Source organism: Lutzomyia longipalpis, chromosome 3, assembly GCF_024334085.1.
Source record: "Lutzomyia longipalpis isolate SR_M1_2022 chromosome 3, ASM2433408v1".
Taxonomy (NCBI): Eukaryota; Metazoa; Arthropoda; class Insecta; order Diptera; family Psychodidae; genus Lutzomyia; species Lutzomyia longipalpis.
Genome location: NC_074709.1, coordinates 18,624,339 through 18,643,657, shown reverse-complemented (window position 1 = coordinate 18,643,657; position 19,319 = coordinate 18,624,339). Strand labels below are relative to the sequence as shown.

At 33.4% G+C, this 19,319-nt stretch overlaps 5 protein-coding genes across 5 annotated transcripts in view; 3 read left to right on the top strand and 2 right to left on the bottom strand.

Annotated features, from left to right (window-relative positions):
• The window catches only part of LOC129792365 (transient receptor potential cation channel subfamily A member 1), a 1,125,827-nt gene that overhangs the window by 343,589 nt on the left and 762,919 nt on the right, over window positions 1–19,319 (top strand). The window lies entirely within an intron of this gene.
• The window catches only part of LOC129792430 (PIH1 domain-containing protein 2), a 927,269-nt gene that overhangs the window by 145,031 nt on the left and 762,919 nt on the right, over window positions 1–19,319 (top strand). The gene's annotated exons all lie outside the window — the stretch shown is intronic.
• LOC129792380 (oxysterol-binding protein-related protein 9) lies at window positions 522–18,080 on the top strand. Its single transcript, XM_055831381.1, has 11 exons — window positions 522–921; window positions 8,145–8,273; window positions 8,388–8,732; window positions 8,851–8,920; window positions 10,973–11,068; window positions 11,163–11,280; window positions 11,963–12,126; window positions 14,170–14,517; window positions 14,594–14,695; window positions 15,105–15,630; window positions 17,477–18,080. Exons 1-11 carry the CDS (start codon window positions 808–810, stop codon window positions 17,667–17,669), a joined length of 2,205 nt encoding a protein of 734 aa, XP_055687356.1. The 5' UTR covers window positions 522–807; the 3' UTR covers window positions 17,670–18,080.
• Window positions 966–6,015, bottom strand: LOC129792448 (elongation of very long chain fatty acids protein 4). The gene is made up of 5 exons (XM_055831512.1): window positions 5,566–6,015; window positions 5,335–5,428; window positions 3,240–3,483; window positions 2,998–3,134; window positions 966–1,135 (listed from the first exon to the last, which is right to left on the bottom strand). The coding sequence occupies exons 1-5, from the start codon at window positions 5,697–5,699 to the stop codon at window positions 971–973; spliced, it is 774 nt and encodes a 257-aa protein (XP_055687487.1). The 5' UTR covers window positions 5,700–6,015; the 3' UTR covers window positions 966–970.
• On the bottom strand, window positions 17,758–19,229 carry LOC129792451 (probable Ufm1-specific protease 1). Its single transcript, XM_055831516.1, has 2 exons — window positions 18,900–19,229; window positions 17,758–18,838 (listed from the first exon to the last, which is right to left on the bottom strand). Exons 1-2 carry the CDS (start codon window positions 19,023–19,025, stop codon window positions 18,290–18,292), a joined length of 675 nt encoding a protein of 224 aa, XP_055687491.1. The 5' UTR covers window positions 19,026–19,229; the 3' UTR covers window positions 17,758–18,289.

The following is a 19,319-nucleotide window of genomic DNA, read 5'->3' as shown; positions in this document are numbered from 1 at the left end:
TTTTACGACGTAGAAAAAACGTCTCATACGTGTTATGTTAATATCATTTCGCGCCAAAATACTTCTCATTGAAGTTTCAAAAACTAACGCTGCATGTAATGGCGCTTCGTTGGTTGGGGATGGAAGTGAAACGAAGGTATATTTTCTAATTACTGTCTCGCTTGTAAGGTAGATTTTTCGCAATTTTCCAGCATTTTCCGCCGATTTTTCATGGAAAAAATTAAATTTTTGCGCATCTGTTGGCATCATCAGTTCAAAACATTCAAAATTCGCGCCGAAAAAAATCGCTCAAAGTCCGCAAAAAATAGCGAAATGAGCTATAATTTTTGTACTGAACCTCTCTGAGAGCCCCCAGAGCGCCCCTAGCAACTTTTGAAGCCCAAAAAATGTGTTTTTTGTCTAAAAATATGAATAAAAAGAAACATTGAAAAAGAGTGCTAAATGCGTAGCCTTTTGGGACACCCTGATCTTGTGAAGCTCTTTTTGGTGATGCAAAAAAAAAACGCTCACTGCGACATCTACAATATTTCGTGAGATTTGACAGCCAAATTGACGGCGAGACAGCAAAGCAAGAAAAAGGGTTTTTTTTTCCTGTTTTTGTGATTTTCTCCAAGAATTTCCATTCATCCCCGTGAAAAACGCAACCCGGAAAGTCTGTGACAATCGTGGGTGGGAATTGTGCATGGAGTGGATGTGTGATGTTCGTGTAAAGTGATAGAAGTAGGCTCCCCTGGTAAAGTGTGTGTGAGGAGAATTTAGTTCACAGAGAGAAAAAAGCCCTAAGTACTCCACCACCTGGCCACCACGATGGGTACAACGATGCTGGAGGGAACACTCAGCAAGTGGACGAATGTCATGAAAGGCTGGCAGTATCGCTGGTTTGTCCTGGATGAAAATGCTGGACTCCTCTCCTACTACACGGTGAGTTCAGCGAGAGAGCGAAAAAAAAAATAAGACCATCTTCCGGACACTACTTTTTGCCTTTATTGCGCACGTAAGAGCGCTCAAAAAATTTGTAAAACATGTAAAAGATAACTATTACATTGGGGAAGTACATGGCCAGGATTGCTGTTGGTAGTGTGCAATTGTAGTAGGCAGTGATGGCAATGTGAATCAGGATTATTGTGAATTGCACCTGTAACAAATCATAAAAAAAATATTATTACTCATAGGCAATTTATGGGGGAACTCACAAAAGATGTGTAAGAGAAATGCGTAAGTTGCAAAACTGAGTAAGCGTAAAGAATTCATTTTTTTCTTAATAACCTTAATTATTTGTTTAAATTAAACTTGCAATGAGGCACTAGTAAGCTAGGGCGTAGCCAGAAAAAGGGAACATTTTGTGTTTGTAAGCAATCCTTGAAATATAAGCTTTTCTTTACATTTCAAAACAAATTATTTTAATGCCTAAAATTGCCTAAAAAGAATCAAGAAATTGAATTTTTAGACATCATAAAAAGCCGACAATATTTTAAAAGAAACGCCAAAATCTAGAAAAGTAACATCAAATGCTAGAAAAGACAGTTGTAAAAGGAAGTTAGAGATAGAAAAATCATCTTTTAGATAGATCCCGAATAATGAAAGAAAAGTTAAACATGTCAAAAGTTTGAAAAGAAATGTCAAAAATTAGAAAAGAAACATCAAAAGCAAGAAGAAAAGCGTGAAATGCTAGAAACGTCAAACCTTAAAAGAAGAATTGTCAAACATAAATAAAATATTGTGAAACGTTAAAAAATATATGCGTCAGACCGTCAGACGTTAAAATGTTAGTCAAACGTCAGAAGAGAAATATTAAACGTTTGCAAAGAAATGTGAGGTCGTGTTTTAACTTGATTTTTAATATCTTTAAAATAAATAAAAACCTAAAACACCTACCTCTTCAATAGATTTATGACTACGGCCTTGTGTTAAGTAAACTCTTTGCAAAATTTAATAATAACACAGGAAATGAATTTATCCCAACCAATCAGAGCTTTTCTTTTAAATATTCTTCTTATTCATTTGGATTTCATTTTATTTAAAGTAATTTGATAGTGATTTAAAATATTTATACGTCGTAAGGAGAGAGAGGTAGGTCTTTATTGCAAGGTTGTTTTAAATATTGTGAAGAAATTATATTTTAGAAATCTTTTGAATCTTTTGGTTTTGAATCTTAACTAAAATTTAATGATAAAATAAAACAAAATATTTATCTACTTACGCTTACTTCGTCTCATTAGTATTTACATCTTCTTACAATTTACAAGTGAGTTCCTAAAAATTACGCATTTAACCCCTGTTGGTGTGATTCTTATTGTTACCACAAATTCTTCACCCTAATTGGACTTATTAAATAGCCCTGAGTGTGTTCCTACTAAATGACTTGGCTGCCAATTCTTTGCATTCTACTAAAATAAATATTTCTTGCCAAAATTAGGTCAGCTCCCAGGAATTTAATCTCAATACACAAATTAAATTCAATGGTTAAGAAAAAAAAGTTTAATTTAAAAAATACTAAAGAATTAAGTTAAATTTAAGAAAAAAAAAGCCATATTATACAACAACATATCATTCAGTCACTGATCCGAATAGATAAACCCTGTTCTTTTTTGCATGAGAGAGCATCCCAAGGTCCCCCTTTGCTTTCGTTATATCAAGCGAGAGCATTGGATTAGATACAATTTTATCTCTCTATGTGATGACGAATAATAGTGTTTGTTGAAATAAAAAAAATGTGCAATAGTTGGGTGAATTTTGCAAATGGGGCTAGGAATAAATTTATATTGTATGTTGTATATGAAATTTTTGCCAAAAGAGCCAAACGAGCTGATTTGATGGACGTGTGCCTCGTGAAAATTTAGCACTTTTGTCTCATAATAATATGCGCACACACATGTTGGGTTATTTCTTGAATGCGGCAAAAAAACGAGTTAGATAATGTGACATGAAAATTATTAGTTTTTGTAATGCTGGGGAGCTGTGAGGAATGAGAGTTCCACACGTTGATTGGCATTATACCATTTGTATCACGGTGATGTAGGGTTTTATTGGTCGTAATCGTTTCTGAAGGCTCTGGAAGATGGATAGGAAGTAGTACGAGTACATGAGGACGTGTACGACAGAGTTGAGGAGGATTGAGAAGAGGGCTATTCCAGCTGCAAAAAAATATATATTTTTTACATAAAAAGGGTCATAATTTTCCAGCTTGTCCTGCTAGGGGATTAAATGAACAAAAAGGGGGAATGTTTAAGGATACTCACTTCCAACATACTTGACTGCTAACCAACAGAGGAAGAGCGTGCTGGCATGATGGTAGACATGGAGAACAGACACCTGCTTTTGCTTTTTGCGTAGGACAAAAAATACCGTATCCACGAGCTCAATTACTTTGCACATCATCACAAACCACGTGATGTTGAGGGCTCTCATTAGTGTGGGAGTCACTGAGAAATCCATCTCATGGCAGGACATGAAGGTGCTAAAGGAAAAACCCACTTGGTGGTACTTTTTCCGGCAAGAGAAAAAATTAAAAAAAAAACGTTGAATATTCCAGTCATGCTCCCATACTTGCAATAAATTCTCCAACAAATCTATAAAAATACCTCCCACCATTCTGCCTAGCACAGAAACAACAACAAAAATCATCTCACGTTAGAAATTGATACTTTCTTCATCTAATTCTACGAATTTATCGTCAGAGCTTGCAGTTTTTTTCTGCAATTTCATCATCACAGAGATTTATTGCAACACAGCAGATGTATTAAGTTCAAAAAACATTCCTTAATCATAGATCAAACTCAACTTGTATTTTCTACAAATTGAGGAATCACAATGATCTTGGGAATTTTTCATTACCACCTCCTTATGTTTGGATTGTCATTAAGGAACGTGAGGTGATTTATTCGCATGTGCATTAGAATTTTTAATGAAACAATCATCCTTGAACTAGAGTTTAACGAGCTCAACTTAACATAGCAGCAAAAAAATCTATTTAAAACGCTATGAGCACGTAAATCGCGCATTATATCTGCCTATCAATGAATTATTATCTATACGATTATTTTCTTAAATATTAATAGGTATATAAAATATGTATATTAAATAGATTGGCAGTCAGATTAATTTAAAAATGTACGTACTTCCGACTGTTAAAGAACAAACGGCAGAGAGATTGATTTTTGGATTAAAAGAGTATATTTTATTAATTTTTGTAAATTGGGTAATTTCCTCATATGCATGCTTAATTCGCATCTACTTTAACGGATATAAATTGTTCTAAAAATAGCCGTTGTTGAGCTTTGCAAAGGAGGTTGTTCACTTTGATGCTCTCATGATATTGGGCCTTATTCAGCGACCAAGAAACCCTTGAAATTCTCTTGAAATCTTAAAATTTCAATACAAAATTCAGAGATTTCAAGGGTTTCTTGGTCGCTGAATAAGGCCCATTATTAGATGAAACAAATAAATAAAATCTTGTAGTGTGTGATTAAAACTGTCAAGTAACATGAGCTTTCCCTATCTGGGCTAAAAACGAATATTATGAGAAAAATTCACTTAAAAACGTTAAAGCCACGCCCCCATTGCGCTTCATTTTCCCAACACATGAAACATATGCTTCAATGGTACAACCAAAATTTATTTATTTTGAAAGCAATTATTGATTGAAGCAATATTTGCATTTTTAGGCGTGTCTTGTGAGCAATAAAGCTCGTCAATATAAGCAAAGATGCATATGTTGTATGTATGTCAATTTTTAGATAGAATGGTTCGGAGACCGTTTAAAAAAGGTAAGGAAAGGGCATTAAATCTTGTCATTTTTTTTAAACATTCATAGATAAAACTCAAACTCAATAAAACGTCAAAAAGTGTGTACGTACATACATCATATGCTTCATTGCTTCAATTGAGAATTTATTACTGCTCATGAGACGTGTCCAAAAATAACAGCTAAACCTTCAATTAATTATTGTTTTCAAAATTCAAAATCATTGATCGAAGCATTGACGCATATGTTGCATAGATTTCAAGTTTTTTTACATTTTTTTTAAAGTTTAACTTGAAAACAACATAAAATTGAAATTGAGACACAGAAGCATATGCTTCTTTCATTTAAATCAAAGATATGGACTAAAGATCGTGGCATAACTTTTGCTAGTTTTTGTAAAAATCTTTCCCTGGTTTCTTAAGTCTGTACATAATTTTGTAAGCCGGCAATTTATTTTTAATTTTGCTATGAAAGAGAGGGTATCAAAATGAATAAACTCCTTTCTCATACCATCAAATTTTAATTTTTTCAACTAAACAATTTATTTTTTAAAAAGGAAACAGTTTTATGGAGAAAAACTAAACACTTACTGAATAAATAACCCAAGAGCACATCACAATCATGCTAAAATTGTAGGCGGCAATAATGATTTTCAAATCGTACGGCCGTCGAGACTTCATGAACCTTTTTTTGGTGTCGTGTTAATTGGGAAAGATTAACAAAAAGAAGAAAAAAAAGGTAAATTGCGTGATTTTGGTGTAGGAAAAGCCCCATTTTTGGGGTGAATGAGAGAGGACTGAATCCTCCAGCAGGAAACTTACTCTGGTCCCCATTTTAATACCGTACACAAATAAATGGCGATGATGGCAAATATACCAAGAGGTGATTGCATTAAAGGCCAATTGTAGACCCGTGGATCACCACACTCCACAAAGAGATAGTGAAACCAACCCATATTGATTTTTTTTTCAATGAAAACAACACGGCCACACTTTATGAATTAAATAAATCGATGCACTTTTTCTAACACTTTGGCACTAAAACATTTTCTTTTGCACAAAAGATAAATTCAATCAGAAGTGTCTCTCACAATAAGTAGCTTCGTCTGCAGTGAATAGAAAGCAAGTGATTGGAAGTAAGTCCTTTTGACTCTAAATTTTCCCAGTGTTGCCTATTGATAATTATGCAGTTAAAAGAAAAAAGAAAATGCAAGGAAGAAAAGAGACAAAATCCCATACTCTCCTAATTTCCATACAATCGACCCCAAAAGTCATTTTCTTGCTTAATTTTTTCCAACAATTCCAATGCAGTTTTTATCCTTTTCTATGACATACAAAATAAAATGCTTTAAAGCTCGTGAGAGACTTCCTCATTTATCGCAAAATTGCCAAATCTTCCAGCAACAACCCCTTCCCGCGTAAGTTTAGCCGGAAAAATAGAGCAGGAAAAATGGTTTTTCATGTCAATGATTGACGTAGAATTCCGCTTTTATGTTCTCATTTGCAAAATTAAATGCCATTTTATTTATAAACTCAAGTGGTACAAAAGAAATAAATTTGCGTAAAAGACCCCGTTTGTTGGTGAATTTTTGGGTGATTATAAATTTCCATTTAGCCAAGGAAGGTCAACACACGATCTTGCGCTGCTCTTTTCACTCTTCGCAGTGCGATCGTACCGCCAGCGAAGACGTACCATAATAAATGATAAAAATCAGTGTGTGTGTGTAATCAATTTTGAAAAAAATTAGGTCAATTTGCTAGTTTAAAAATATACAACTTCCAATATTGTGCAATTAATGCATTTTATTTCGATTACATTAGTCCGAAAAAAAAAGTTAGATATCACTCAAATCTGAAATAGTTTTTATTGATCCTCTCTCAATTCTTGTGTGAGTGGTTTATGTATTTTTGTAAAAGCAGACTGTTTCAAATTAATGCTACTAAGAGATGCCTATTTTTCGTGACTCTTTAATACGTCTGTTTCTTTTTTTTTTACTTCTCCAGCAAATTATTCATCGTTATGTCATAAATTTTGTAAAAGGCTTTGAAAAAAAATCAAGGTGAAGCTGAATTAAGAAAATTCAATGAAAACTTGAAGTTTTAGGAATAATTTCGGTATTTTTTTTTTAATTTTTTTAAATCTTCGCCTAATTAGTTTTTTGTATTTTTTTTTAACTCTATTATCTCTAAATATATTCTAATTTTCTGATATTTTTTAATAAGTAAAAGGGGGAAACTTTGCAATCTAATTTTTGAAAAAAAAAATGCTACGTAACTCGATGTGAGCCAGTATATAGATTTTGCGAAACATTTTCTAGTTTCTCATGTTTTGTCGAATTATTTTCAAAGTCTTTATTTTATGTAATTTCTTTCTAGTTTTTTTTTACATTTTGCAGAAGTAAGCTTTTTAGGCTTCTCGAATTAATTTAGAAGTTCTACATTCTTTAGAATTTTTCATGGTTTTTTTTATGTTTCGCGGAAATAGTTTTTTCGATACTTTTAGTCCGAAAAAAAAGTTAGATATCACTCATATCTGAAATAATTTTTATTGATCCTCTCTCAATTCTTCTGTGAGTGGTTTATGTATTTTTGTAAAAGCAGACTGTTTCAAATTAATGCGTTAACGTGTTTAACGTGTTTTTATTTTTTTCGCCAAAACTGTTTCTAGTTTTACATATTCAACAAAAACCGTGGTTTCTTTTTGTTTCTTGAATTGCTTTCGAATTTCTACGTTTTTAAAAACCTTTCTGGTTTCTTGTGTTTTACGGAACTTGCCTTTGATTGTTTATGTTCTGCTAACTTATGTTTTATTTCTCATGTTTCGTTGATCTTTCGCGGAAGCTGGAAGCTTTAACATTATTCGTGTTCGTTCGCTTGTTTACGGTTTCTTATGTTACATAGAAATAGTCTTAAAAGTTTCACGTTCTAAGATTTTCTTTTCTAATTTCGCTTTTTTATGGAACTAATCGTCTAGCCCATTTTTTTCTAGGTTTTTACGTTTCGCGGAATTTTTTTGTTTGTTTTTTTTATATTGAACTTAGAACATTACTTCTTCGCAAGAACATCAACAATAGAGCAATAATTTTTTCTAATTGTATTCTTCCTGGTTTCTTATGTTCTTTGGAACCATGTTTGTTCAAATTTCACGTTCTACGAAAGTTTATCGAAATTTTTGGCGTTTTGTGAAACTTTTCTAGTTTCTTAAATATGAAAAACTTTTGGAAAAACCCAAATACTAAGACTAATTTCATATTTTTGTACATTTTACGGAACTTTTTTCTGGTTTCTCATATTTCACAAACTAGTATTCTTCAAAGATTATTCAAAATCATTTAAATTTTCATTAGGAATTTATTTTTTTAAAGTATGTAAGAGGATTTCTTTTTCTTCTCAATTTTCAGTCTAAAGAAAAAATGATGAAAGGCGTAAGGAGGGGGTGTGTTCGACTAAAGGGTGCAATTGTTGGTATTGATGATCAGGATGTGAATACGTTCACAATTACAGTTGATCACAAGACGTTTCACTTTCAGGTGAGAGAAGAAGATCGAAGAAAACAATAACAAAACATTTTTTAAAAAAATTCGAAAAGATTTTTTTTATCTTTAAAAAAATAAAATAAAATTTGTTTTTCGTGTAAAAAAAAGGCGAGGGATGCGGATGAACGTGAAAAATGGGTTAGTCGCCTTGAGGATACAATCCTACGGCATGGCAATCGAAGTCGTGGCATTTGGGAGCCGCAGGGCAGCTTCCATGGTTCAACGCATAGTTCAACGAAGCAACGTCCAAATTACTTGCAGGCTTTCGATAGGAAAGTTTCCGAAGCTGATGCATATCTACAACTTATAATTGATCAGACTGTCAAAATTGAGCAGCGTATTGCGAGTATAGAGGATACAGAGGAACGGGATAAGTGCAAGGTTGTGCAGGAGCAGGCAAATACCATGTTGGACCACATTAAACACTCAATTGTTTTGCTTCAAATTGCAAAGGTGAGCATTAAAGATCAAATCAATGGGTGGATGGGTGGGTTGATTGTGTGGGCTTGGTGGGGGATTGATTGATTGATTTTATCCAACCCCTCTTTCCCATACAAAATTGTCCTTTTAGAATACAGCTCATCCCATCAATGGAGTTTACCAGGGTCCATCCAATAAATTGGAGACAACGATTGACGTTGGTAAGTTATTTATTTGTGTCATCATTGTACCTTTATCTCACTATTGGATGAGATTTAATTATCCATCATCAACTTTCATCAACAAATTGTTTTGTCTATACGAATTGTGATTGGAATTGTGATCAAGTGATGATTTGACGCACATGATTAAATTCTTAACGTATGAGAAGTAAGAAAAGCTCTTCAAAAGCTCGTGATTCTCATTAATTCAGCATCACAAGTATAATATGATTTATATTATGATTTTAGCGTAAGAAGTTATCTACAAGCGCGGCGCGTAAATTAATATTTTAATTTATTATTTAATGAACTTTACAACATGAAGAGGCATTTAATGGAAACTTTCCTTCTCTAAAGAAACTTTACTCACATTTTATGTAAATCCATTAACATAAAATCTTCTACAAAATAACTTAATGAAGTGTTTTGAAGGAAATTCAGAAAGACTAAAACTACATAGAGGAGTGGTTGGTTTATTTATTATTTAATAACACAGAAAAGGTGTAAATTATTGGGTTTTTTCTTCAACTTCTTTAAAATTCTATCACATTTATTGATTTTTAAGGAGAAATATAAATAATTGATAAAGTGAGGAGTATCTATAGGGGAGACCGGGGGAAAAAACAAGTCACTGAACAATTTTCAAATGCCAGTTAACTCCCTGAATATTTTAATCTAATTTTAATTTTAATTTCTTAATCTGAAAAAAATATTGTGGAAAGCCCTACCAACCTTTAATAATTGACTGTAATTTGGTGATTGAGCGATCAGTATTTTAGAAGTTAAAAAACAAACAAAATTTTGGGCCCATTTCCAAAACTTTTGCGTATTGAGAAAAACTAATTTTTCGAAACTTTTTTTTAGCGATATTCCAATCTAACAATTTTTCTTACTAGCTGGGTTAACCCTTCGTTTACTATGAGGGGTAGGTGACCGACCTTAGAGCTATATTTCGATTAATTACGCTTTATTTCTTAGAGGTATAGAACCAAGCTTTTGGAAATAAGTTCCTTGGTTATCTGAGAAGATTGTGTAAAAATTTGAGGTCAATCCGTGCACCAGAAAAAAAGTTATTAACAAAACTGTAAGAAGAGGGAATTCAAAAATTGGTGTAACGGTCAAATTTATTCCAGTTTTCTTCCGTCACTCTTTGTCTCTTTCTTGACGATTCTAACCTCAAAAAAATTATTGAAAAAATCTTCAAAAATCCATTGAAAAATTTATTTTTGTGTTCTAAAATGGACAAGAGACTTCTTAGGGAGTACAAAGAAGTCTACTAAAGCTCATTTTGACCGAAAGAGTTTGCTTTTTTTGCGAAAAATTCTATGGGGTCGCTCACCTATCCCATAGTGATAAGCGTAAGTGTTTTGGTCACAGTATATGGACGGTTAATGTAGAAAACGTTGCCAAGGTTTTTTTTTCTATAACTTTTAATGATTTTTCTGAACAATTATTTGAAGAAAAACATGCCCCTTGGGGTAAATATAGTCAACCCATGTAAATCATATGGAACTCCGAAATTTTCGACATAATTTCTAACCTTTTTGTCGCAAAATGACGAGATTGAAAAAGAAGCAAAATTCTCTGTTTTAGTGACTAGAAAAGTAAAATTCTTTGGAACGGATTAACAGGTGGGAAGTTTAGGTAGAAACTACAATTAATATCTCCGGTGGAAAATCATTGGAAATGTCGGAAATTTCCACTGACTTAATTTACCCCACTGGTGACTAAAATTACGCGCTAAATGAAATAAAAGAAAATTTAGAAGTGGAAGGGTTCAGAAAAAGCTCAAAAACTCATATTTCCCGTGGAAATGGAGAAAAGTGGTCTGAGAAAAAGTTGAGGGCAGGAAATTTCCTATCGGAATGGCCTATCAAGGAAAATTACTCCAGTCTCTCCTACCTACTTCAAAAAGGAGGGAAATCCCATGCAAGGACATTATTGAATTATTAGGTTAATTTAATAATGTTAAAGAGAAAGACAAGAAAATTTGAAACTATTTTGCATAATAATTTAATTTTGTGAGTTAATTTGTATCTTGAACGTTTGCAGAGCAACCGCCAGACTTACCAATTGAGACTGGCATTGCTTTTGGGTCGGAATGCATGGAAGGAGGAAGTCGACAATCTGTTCAGCATAATTTTGAATGTAAGAAAAAACTTAGACAAAAGAAGATAAAAAATGGGATATGAGTTCTAAAGAAAATAAAACTAATTTGTATTTTTTTAAACTTGTTTTGTAGCTGCAACTGCTCTCAATCTTCTAGTGCCAGAAACATCATATTCCAGTTCAGAGGGTGAGGAGGATTTCTATGACGCTAACGAGGATATCTTGACGTGTAGCCCAAGTAGTCCAACATAGTAAGTAAATACAAATACATAGACCCTTTTATTTGTATTTTGATTTTTGCAGCAAACACCACGCAAAAGGGGGACATTTCTCATTGAGTTGTTCCAACTTTCCACATCTACCACTCATGCGCATTAAAATAGGGAAAATGTTTTCACTCCAAAAAGTGATTTTCTTGCAAAGAGAAATTTTTACAAAATTCTAGTGCCTCCTCTTTTTTTCCTTCCGTTCTTTTACAAAGAATTTCTTTTCACAAATACATACAATGTTTTCTGTGGGTGTATACAATTTTGTGATTTATTTTTAAGATAAAAAAAAATCCGTGTGAAAAGTTTTGCACAAATTGGTGTGCACAAATGGAATCCCCGGGACCCCATGAAATCCTCCTTCCTGGTGTGAAGGTTATTTGAAAAGAAAGAAAGAAAGAAAAGCTTTATGGAGAAATTAATCCTTTAATGAACATTTCAATTGTTACTTTTGAAGACTGAGAGATGAAAATGCATCATTTGGTGTGACCAAAAAAAAACAACTTTAATCAAAAAGGGAATGTTGAAAATAATGTGATATGTTTCGAACATTGTCGGGAAAGTTCTTTCGGAGAAGCAGGTTCTGTCTTTTATTGGCAAAAATTTATCACAAGAGAATTTTTCTTAATTTTTTTTTTGTCTAAAAAATTGCTTCTTTTGAATGCAGCAATGTGCGCTCCTTCCCTGATTCTCTCGATCCAGAAGTTGCGCCGAACACGAGGAATGTCACGGACAAGGATGCAGAGAATTCAACGTCAACGCCATCGCATGAGCGCAAGAGACTGGGTTCAAGGCTCCCCATATGTACAGACGGCAGTTTGGACTATGATGGTAAAATATACCTACATATGTACATATTTATTTCTATAACTAAAAGTTAATTTGGGTTGTGGGAACAAAAGTATGCCGAATGTGCCCTTGTGCGAAAACAATGATGACAATGAACATTTCGACGAGTCCAAGTCTCATGAATCAAACATTTGATTTTCATTCTAATCGATTTGACAAAACATAAAAAGAATTTAATTGATTAAATATTTTGCAGAAATTATTGCAATTTATGGTAGAAAATTGATAATTTAGGTGAAATAAAAGATTTTTTTTTGACTTCAATGACAACAAAAGTTATTCAATTAAGGGATTGAATAACCACAAGTTCAATTGAAGTTATTTAATCACATTTACTTGTAGTCGAATGAAACAATTGTAGGAGTAACCAAACCACTAGTCAATATAAAAAAAAATCAGTCAAAAGAACTTAAATTAATCAGTCAAAGTAACGTAAGTTAAATAAATTAAATTTTCCCTTAAAAAAAAGTAAAATGAATGAATAAAAAGAACAAAAATTAATCACAGTTAAAAGAACTTAATTTTTTTAAATAACAAGCTGATTGATGAGTCAATCAAAAAATGGATTTTAATCAGGTAAAAGAGCTGAACTTAATCTGTGAACAGAACCGAAAAGGATTAATAAAAAAAAACTTAAATTTATTTCAAGTCAATTAAAAGCTTAAAATCTTTTAATTCAAAAGAAAGCTTCCAAAAGAATGAATTTTAGGTGTCGTGTCATTTGAGTAAGGCTTATTCAGCGACCAAGAAACCTTTGAAATTCCCTTGAAATCTTGAAATTTCAGTACAGATTTCCAAGTTTTCAAGGGTTTCTTGGTCACTGAATAAAGCTCTTTAATAGAGAAACAAGAAAATATAGATTCGCGACGCATGTGAAATGATCATGGCGTTGCCCTGTCCTGCTAGAAGTTGTCACTGAGGCCTGGGTTCACATTTTAGTGACAAATTCACAACATGAAAACGAAAACATACAAAAATTACTAAAATACATATCGGAACAGTGGTTGAACATGAATATGCCGACTAACATGTGGAACATAAATGGACAACGCCACAGAACTAACAACGTTGTGGAAGCTTGGAACAGACAACTGAACAAGGCAACACCTGAGAATCAAACATATATTTACCATCAAAAGATTTATACGTCAAAATTGACAAGGTAGCGAAACAATACGAAGAAGATAAACAAATTGAAACATGTATAAAGACACTCAGAAAGGTTGTCAAGAGTAACTTTTAATTTTGGGGATTTCTTTTGCTCAAATAAAACAAGAATCAGGTTTTCTGCCGTTTTTCTGGGGAAGCTGGTAGTGGTAAGTCGGCAGCAGACGCAACCCAAGACAAAGGAAAATAAATGAAATGAAATTTTTAGCAAAAACTCGATTTCGCAATTTATAGTTTCTATCTTCATGTGGAATAATTCTAATAATATTATAATAATGTTGCATTTCCGAATGACTGTAAAAAAAACATGACGTAAGAAGTAGTTACTTGCGAAATTAATCCCTAACCCAGACTTCCCCAAAATACACTATGAAAATTTGTAGTTACTCAAAAGACTAGATTTTGAGGAGCTTCCTACCTACGATTTTTTTACCCTCCACTTCCCCAAATTACGCGAATTTAAGGAGTTACTTAAATGACACTTCCCTAAATAGCACGGAGCCGAAAATAGTGAGACCAGTTTTTTAAATTTGAATTTTATTTATTAAGCATAAAAACGATTACGCGATAAAAAACTTTAAGTTATTTTTTAAACATTTTGAGTAACTAATGTTATTTTACATCCTTAAATACTATTTTTAGTGCTCACAAATACAGCAACTGTTGCAAGTCCCACAATTTTAACTTTTAAAGACAGACAAATGTTTAGGAAACAGTCAAATTTTCTCGAATTGGAATTAGATTAAAAAAGAATGAAAGAATATTTCTATCAGATCCAAAATATCCTTATTTTTTTTTTTACTTACAAATCGTAATTTTATGAATTTATTAAGCATAAAAATTAATTTTTCATTGTAGCTCTGTATGAGGATCATTCCGATGACGATATCTCAATGGAATCCCATGGTTCCGTTGTAACACATTTACTTTCGCAAGTAAAGATTGGTATGGATTTAACCAAAGTTGTCTTGCCGACATTCATCTTGGAACGTAGATCGCTCCTTGAAATGTACGCAGACTATTTTGCCCATCCGGATCTCTTTATAAAGATAGCCGATCTCAAGGATCCACGTGATAGGATTGTTCAGGTGGTTAAGTGGTATTTGAGTGCATACCACGCCGGGAGGAAGAGTAGTGTTGCCAAGAAGCCATATAATCCCATTTTGGGTGAAGTATTCCAGTGTCATTGGAATATTGCTGAAAACAGTGAGTTCACGCAGAATCATTTTGCATGATTTTTATGTGCTGAAAAGTTGATTTTCTTTGTATTTTTCAACATAAGATGAACAAGTTGACAATGAACTAGTCTCAGATGGTCCAGTTCCGTGGTGCAGCAAAAACCAATTAACATTCGTGGCAGAACAAGTGTCCCATCATCCACCAAGTAAGTTTAAAAAAATATATTTATTTAAATTCAATTTTATTCCGTTAGAAACGCTAAATTATTATCTTTTACCTTGCATGAGTGTCCTTTAAATTGAATTCAAATTGATTTTGTTGATTTTCCACCCCTAACATGATACAATATTGCTCAAGGTTTCAAGTGGTGGAGGCAATTGAGTATAAAACAAATAAATTTGTACAGCAAAATACATCCATTAAACCGTAGTTTATTGCTAAATCGATTAAAGAGAAAGTCGCGATTTTCCGTGTTTATTTGTATCATAAAGAACGAAACGAACGCAATGAGATTTAACTTTGATTTATTTTTAGATTTTTAACTGTTAACTTTTTGAATTTCAATATCAATCTAATATTGATTTTTCCCTCGATATTTTTCTTTTAAATTAAAGTTTCTGCCTTCTATGCTGAACACTATGCAAAAAAGATATCCTTCTCGGCCCATGTGTGGACCAAATCAAAATTCCTGGGCATCTCAATTGGTGTCCACAACATTGGCCAGGGTATTGTAACTCTGTGCGACTTGAATGAGGAGTACATTGTCACATTCCCCAATGGGTATGGGCGATCGATTCTCACGGTGCCGTGGATTGAATTGGGCGGTACTGTGACAATCTCTTGCCCACGTACCGGATATCATGCGGATGTTGAATTTCTCACAAAACCCTTCTACGGTGGTAAGAAGAATCGCATAACGGCCGATATTTATGCACCCGGTGAGAAGAAGTCATTTGTGAGCATAGCTGGGGAATGGAGTGGTGCCATGGAGGCTAAATGGAATGATGGATCACGGCATAAACCAGAGATGTTCGTTGATGTCAATAGCATTCCCATATTCCATAAAAATGTAAGGCCAATCGCTGAGCAGGCAGACAACGAGAGTAGGAAAGTGTGGAAGGAAGTTACGGCAGGATTAAAGTGAGTAGAAAAGTTTTTTTTTCAATTTTTTGTCAGTTGGAATCCTAAAGAAATTATCAAGTCAAGTTTAAACTTAAAATGAACTCAAATTGATATAAAATCAGTAAATCACAAAATAAGAAGCGTCGCAAAAGTAAATTTTCCAGAATCAGCGAAATATTTTAATCTGATTGGACTGAAAATGATTTTTACTACAAAGAACAAAAGATTTCTTTAAATAAAAACTTGTATCTTAGTTACAGTTGAGATAGTTCTGGACAGATTATCCCCGTTCTCCCCTAAAATGCAAAAGAAACCACGCCCCCATTGTAACTATGATAATTTTGCTTTTGATGCATGAAACATATGCATCAATGTGTTATTTTAGATGTAATTTTAAGAGTTAATTCAAATTACTTATTATTTAATAATTGCTAATCATTATTATAATTTAATAATAATTTAATTAAACATTAAAAAACCGTATCTCTTACTAATATGTTTTGTTTACAATATAAAGATGTAAAATGCCAGCTAAGGGAGCTATCACACATCACACTTAAGCTCCAAGTGCTTGAGCATCATAGCCTCTATGTGAGTACGAAAGAGAAAACAACGGTATTTTTTCTCGTTTTTTCACATGTAAAATCTTAAGCATCAAGTGCATAGAGCTTAAGTGGGATAACTCCCTTAAGCTCTAAGCTCTTGATACTTAAGATTTTACATGTGACAGAACGAGAAAAAACAGCGTTGTTGTCTCACTCGTACTCACACAGAGGTTATAATGCTCAAGCACTTGGAGCTTAAGTGTAATAGCCCCGTAATTATATTGTAGACATAAGCTTCTAACTTAATGAATATTCCATATTTTACAAAGAAAATATTAAAAGAGAATAGTTGTTGTCTCTCTAGATTTCACAGGAGGATTAGAAAGTTTTAAGTTTTTTACTTTTACTGTAATGTCAAAAGAGGCATTTGAAGCATATGCTTTCCCTATTTTAATCCCACATAATTCGTAAACTGAAATCAAGTTGTATTTGCCTAGCAAATCTTTCAGTATTTTTGGCGAATACAAAGATTTTCATTCAGATAAACATATTTTTTCACCAAAAATGGAAAATTTTGGATTTTTCCTCAAATTTTATTTCTTTGACCAAAAACAGCTTTTCGCGTTTTCTGACTCTTCTGTTGGTTTTAGGGCGAAAAGAAATAAATTTTTGAATCACCCTCAGTCCATTATATAAAAATTGGAAATTTTTCATTTCGTCGATATTTTTGGCATATAATTCGAAGTTCAGAAGATTTTTTCAATTATCTACCTACAAGCATATGCTCCATGCTGCGTGAAACTGCACATAGGGGTGTGGCTTTAGCTAGCTGTGATTCTTACTGCAAAGAAGCAAAATTACTTAATTGATTTTTCTTTCTGGAAAGCCTAATTTTCATTTTCAAATTGTATAATTCAGATTATATGTCACGAAAGCATTAAAAAAAATGAATAACCTTCTTTTTTGTCATATCTCGGGTTCTACAACGGCTCATATGTTGATATTTTAGTATTTTATGATTGATATTAGGACCTCTTTTATGAAAATGACGACGTAAATTATCAAACACTTTCAACGCTGTCTTATCTCTAATTTGTGATTTGATATAGAAAGGGAAAATTAGGTAAATAGTCAGAGATAAGAACGATTAGTTTATAGAACGTAGTATCAGTATAATTGCGTGGAAATCATGTCTAAATCCGATAAAAAATATTTTTAAAGATTGAAAATTGAAATTTTTTTTAAATAAACAACGTCTATTCATCCAAAAAAATGTCCCTTAATTACTAGTTTTTTATGCTTTGCTCTTCATGTTGCAGATTGAATGACATCGACCGCGCAACCGGTGCCAAGTGTAGCGTTGAGCAGAAGCAACGCGAAGAGGCGAAGGAGCGCAAGGAGTTGGGTACGGAATGGGAGAATAAGTATTTCAAGGCAGTTGGTGAAAATTGGATCTACACAAATCCACTTTCCCAGAGGCTCTATGCACAATCAAAGCGTGAGAGGCGGTAGTTTAGAATTTCAGTGACGAGCCTCTAAGAAGAGACGGGGGGTGGTGTGGTTCAAAGGACGTCGATGGGAATTATACAGAAAAAAAAACTTTCTCCACACATACACATTTATTAACGAATTCGTAGTAATATTTACTCTATCAAGAACAATATATTAATATATTTAGTAAAAAAAAAAAAAGAAACCCAGATAAAATAAGGTAGAAAATGGATTTATCTTGTGGTTTGAGGGCGGATAACACAACACTTACACACACACTATTTTAAAAATGAAAAAAAAAGAAACAAAATGCAATAAACTCAACCTTATCTCTAATTCTAAAGAACCTTTAAAAAATGAGGTTTTATTGAAAAGAAAAATGAAAAGATAACATATTAAGAATAAAAAGAAAATAAAGTTATTAAAAAAAAAGGTTTTGTTGTTTTTTTTGGTCAGTTGTATTGCATTCTATTTATTTTAAAAATAGTTTTTTTAAGTCAGGCATTGGTTAGCGTCATATCGGATGTACTCTTCTCTCTCATTAAAAATTAAATGGCTTAAACCAAAGCTTTCGACAGCATTGGGGATCTTCTTCAGTGGTCTTAGTCCTTTTTTTTAGAGGATCATCTCCATCACTTCCTCTACGCCGCCGTATTGGGTCCTTTAACAAGTGGCAAGCAGAGATTGTAGAATGAGCTGTCCAGGAATTCAGATGTATGCTGCCACTTAACAAAGTTCTTCCTTTGGACTTCCTCAATCGTGACGTTGCCGGATGTTGTGACAAAATGAGGATCCACAATTAAGAGGTAAGCATCATTGCCGGCTATGTGAACCCCCGCAATTCCCTTTGAACTACAATCCACGTCCCCACCCATCATAATGAAGCCTCCATAGTCCTCCAGGTACTGCTTCACGAGGCTCACGTACTTCTTCACGTCATTGTTGGAGGGGATGTGAATAATTTTGCATGACACATCATACAGAGCGTCCACTGTGTAGAATACCTCCAGAGCCCCAATCCATTCCCGGGAACCGACAAAGCTTTCCGGTTTATCATTGAGTTGCACCAAAGTTTCCTGGATCTTTGGAATTGTCGGAACACTCTGGGTTGCTTTTCCTGATTTTTCCATGGAGGAATTCCTTATCCACGAACACATGGATTGAAGAGTACGGTAGCCACATCCCCATCCCTGATTATTTAGAAAATACAAAATAAAAATTGATTTTGGGAGAAAAAATCAAAAATCTTACCGCGTCCTGAAAACCATCGCAATTGTAGTGAAAATAGGAATACTTTCCGCGAATGACAAATGTTTTCCCCGATGGCGTGGGATCCGGAAGACCTTCATGGACATTCTCCAGCAAATCCCTACTCATATTCCTTGTGATTTTTGTGAATAAATCTTTCGCGAAAAATGTGTTCCATTTTCACGTAAATTTTGACGTTTTGAGGTTAGAATTGTCTCACAAAATCCCAATGCGGAGATTTGCGTAGGATACATAGGAATTTTCCAGTGGAATTCTTCCGAGTTTTCAAAACAATTTCCACTGTTATACGAAATGTCAGAAATTATAACAGATGGATGACTAGTAAAAATTAATTTGCGGTTAACAAAGGAAAACAGTGAAGGAAATTTGTATTTTCTCGTGAAAATACCCCGAAAGGAGATT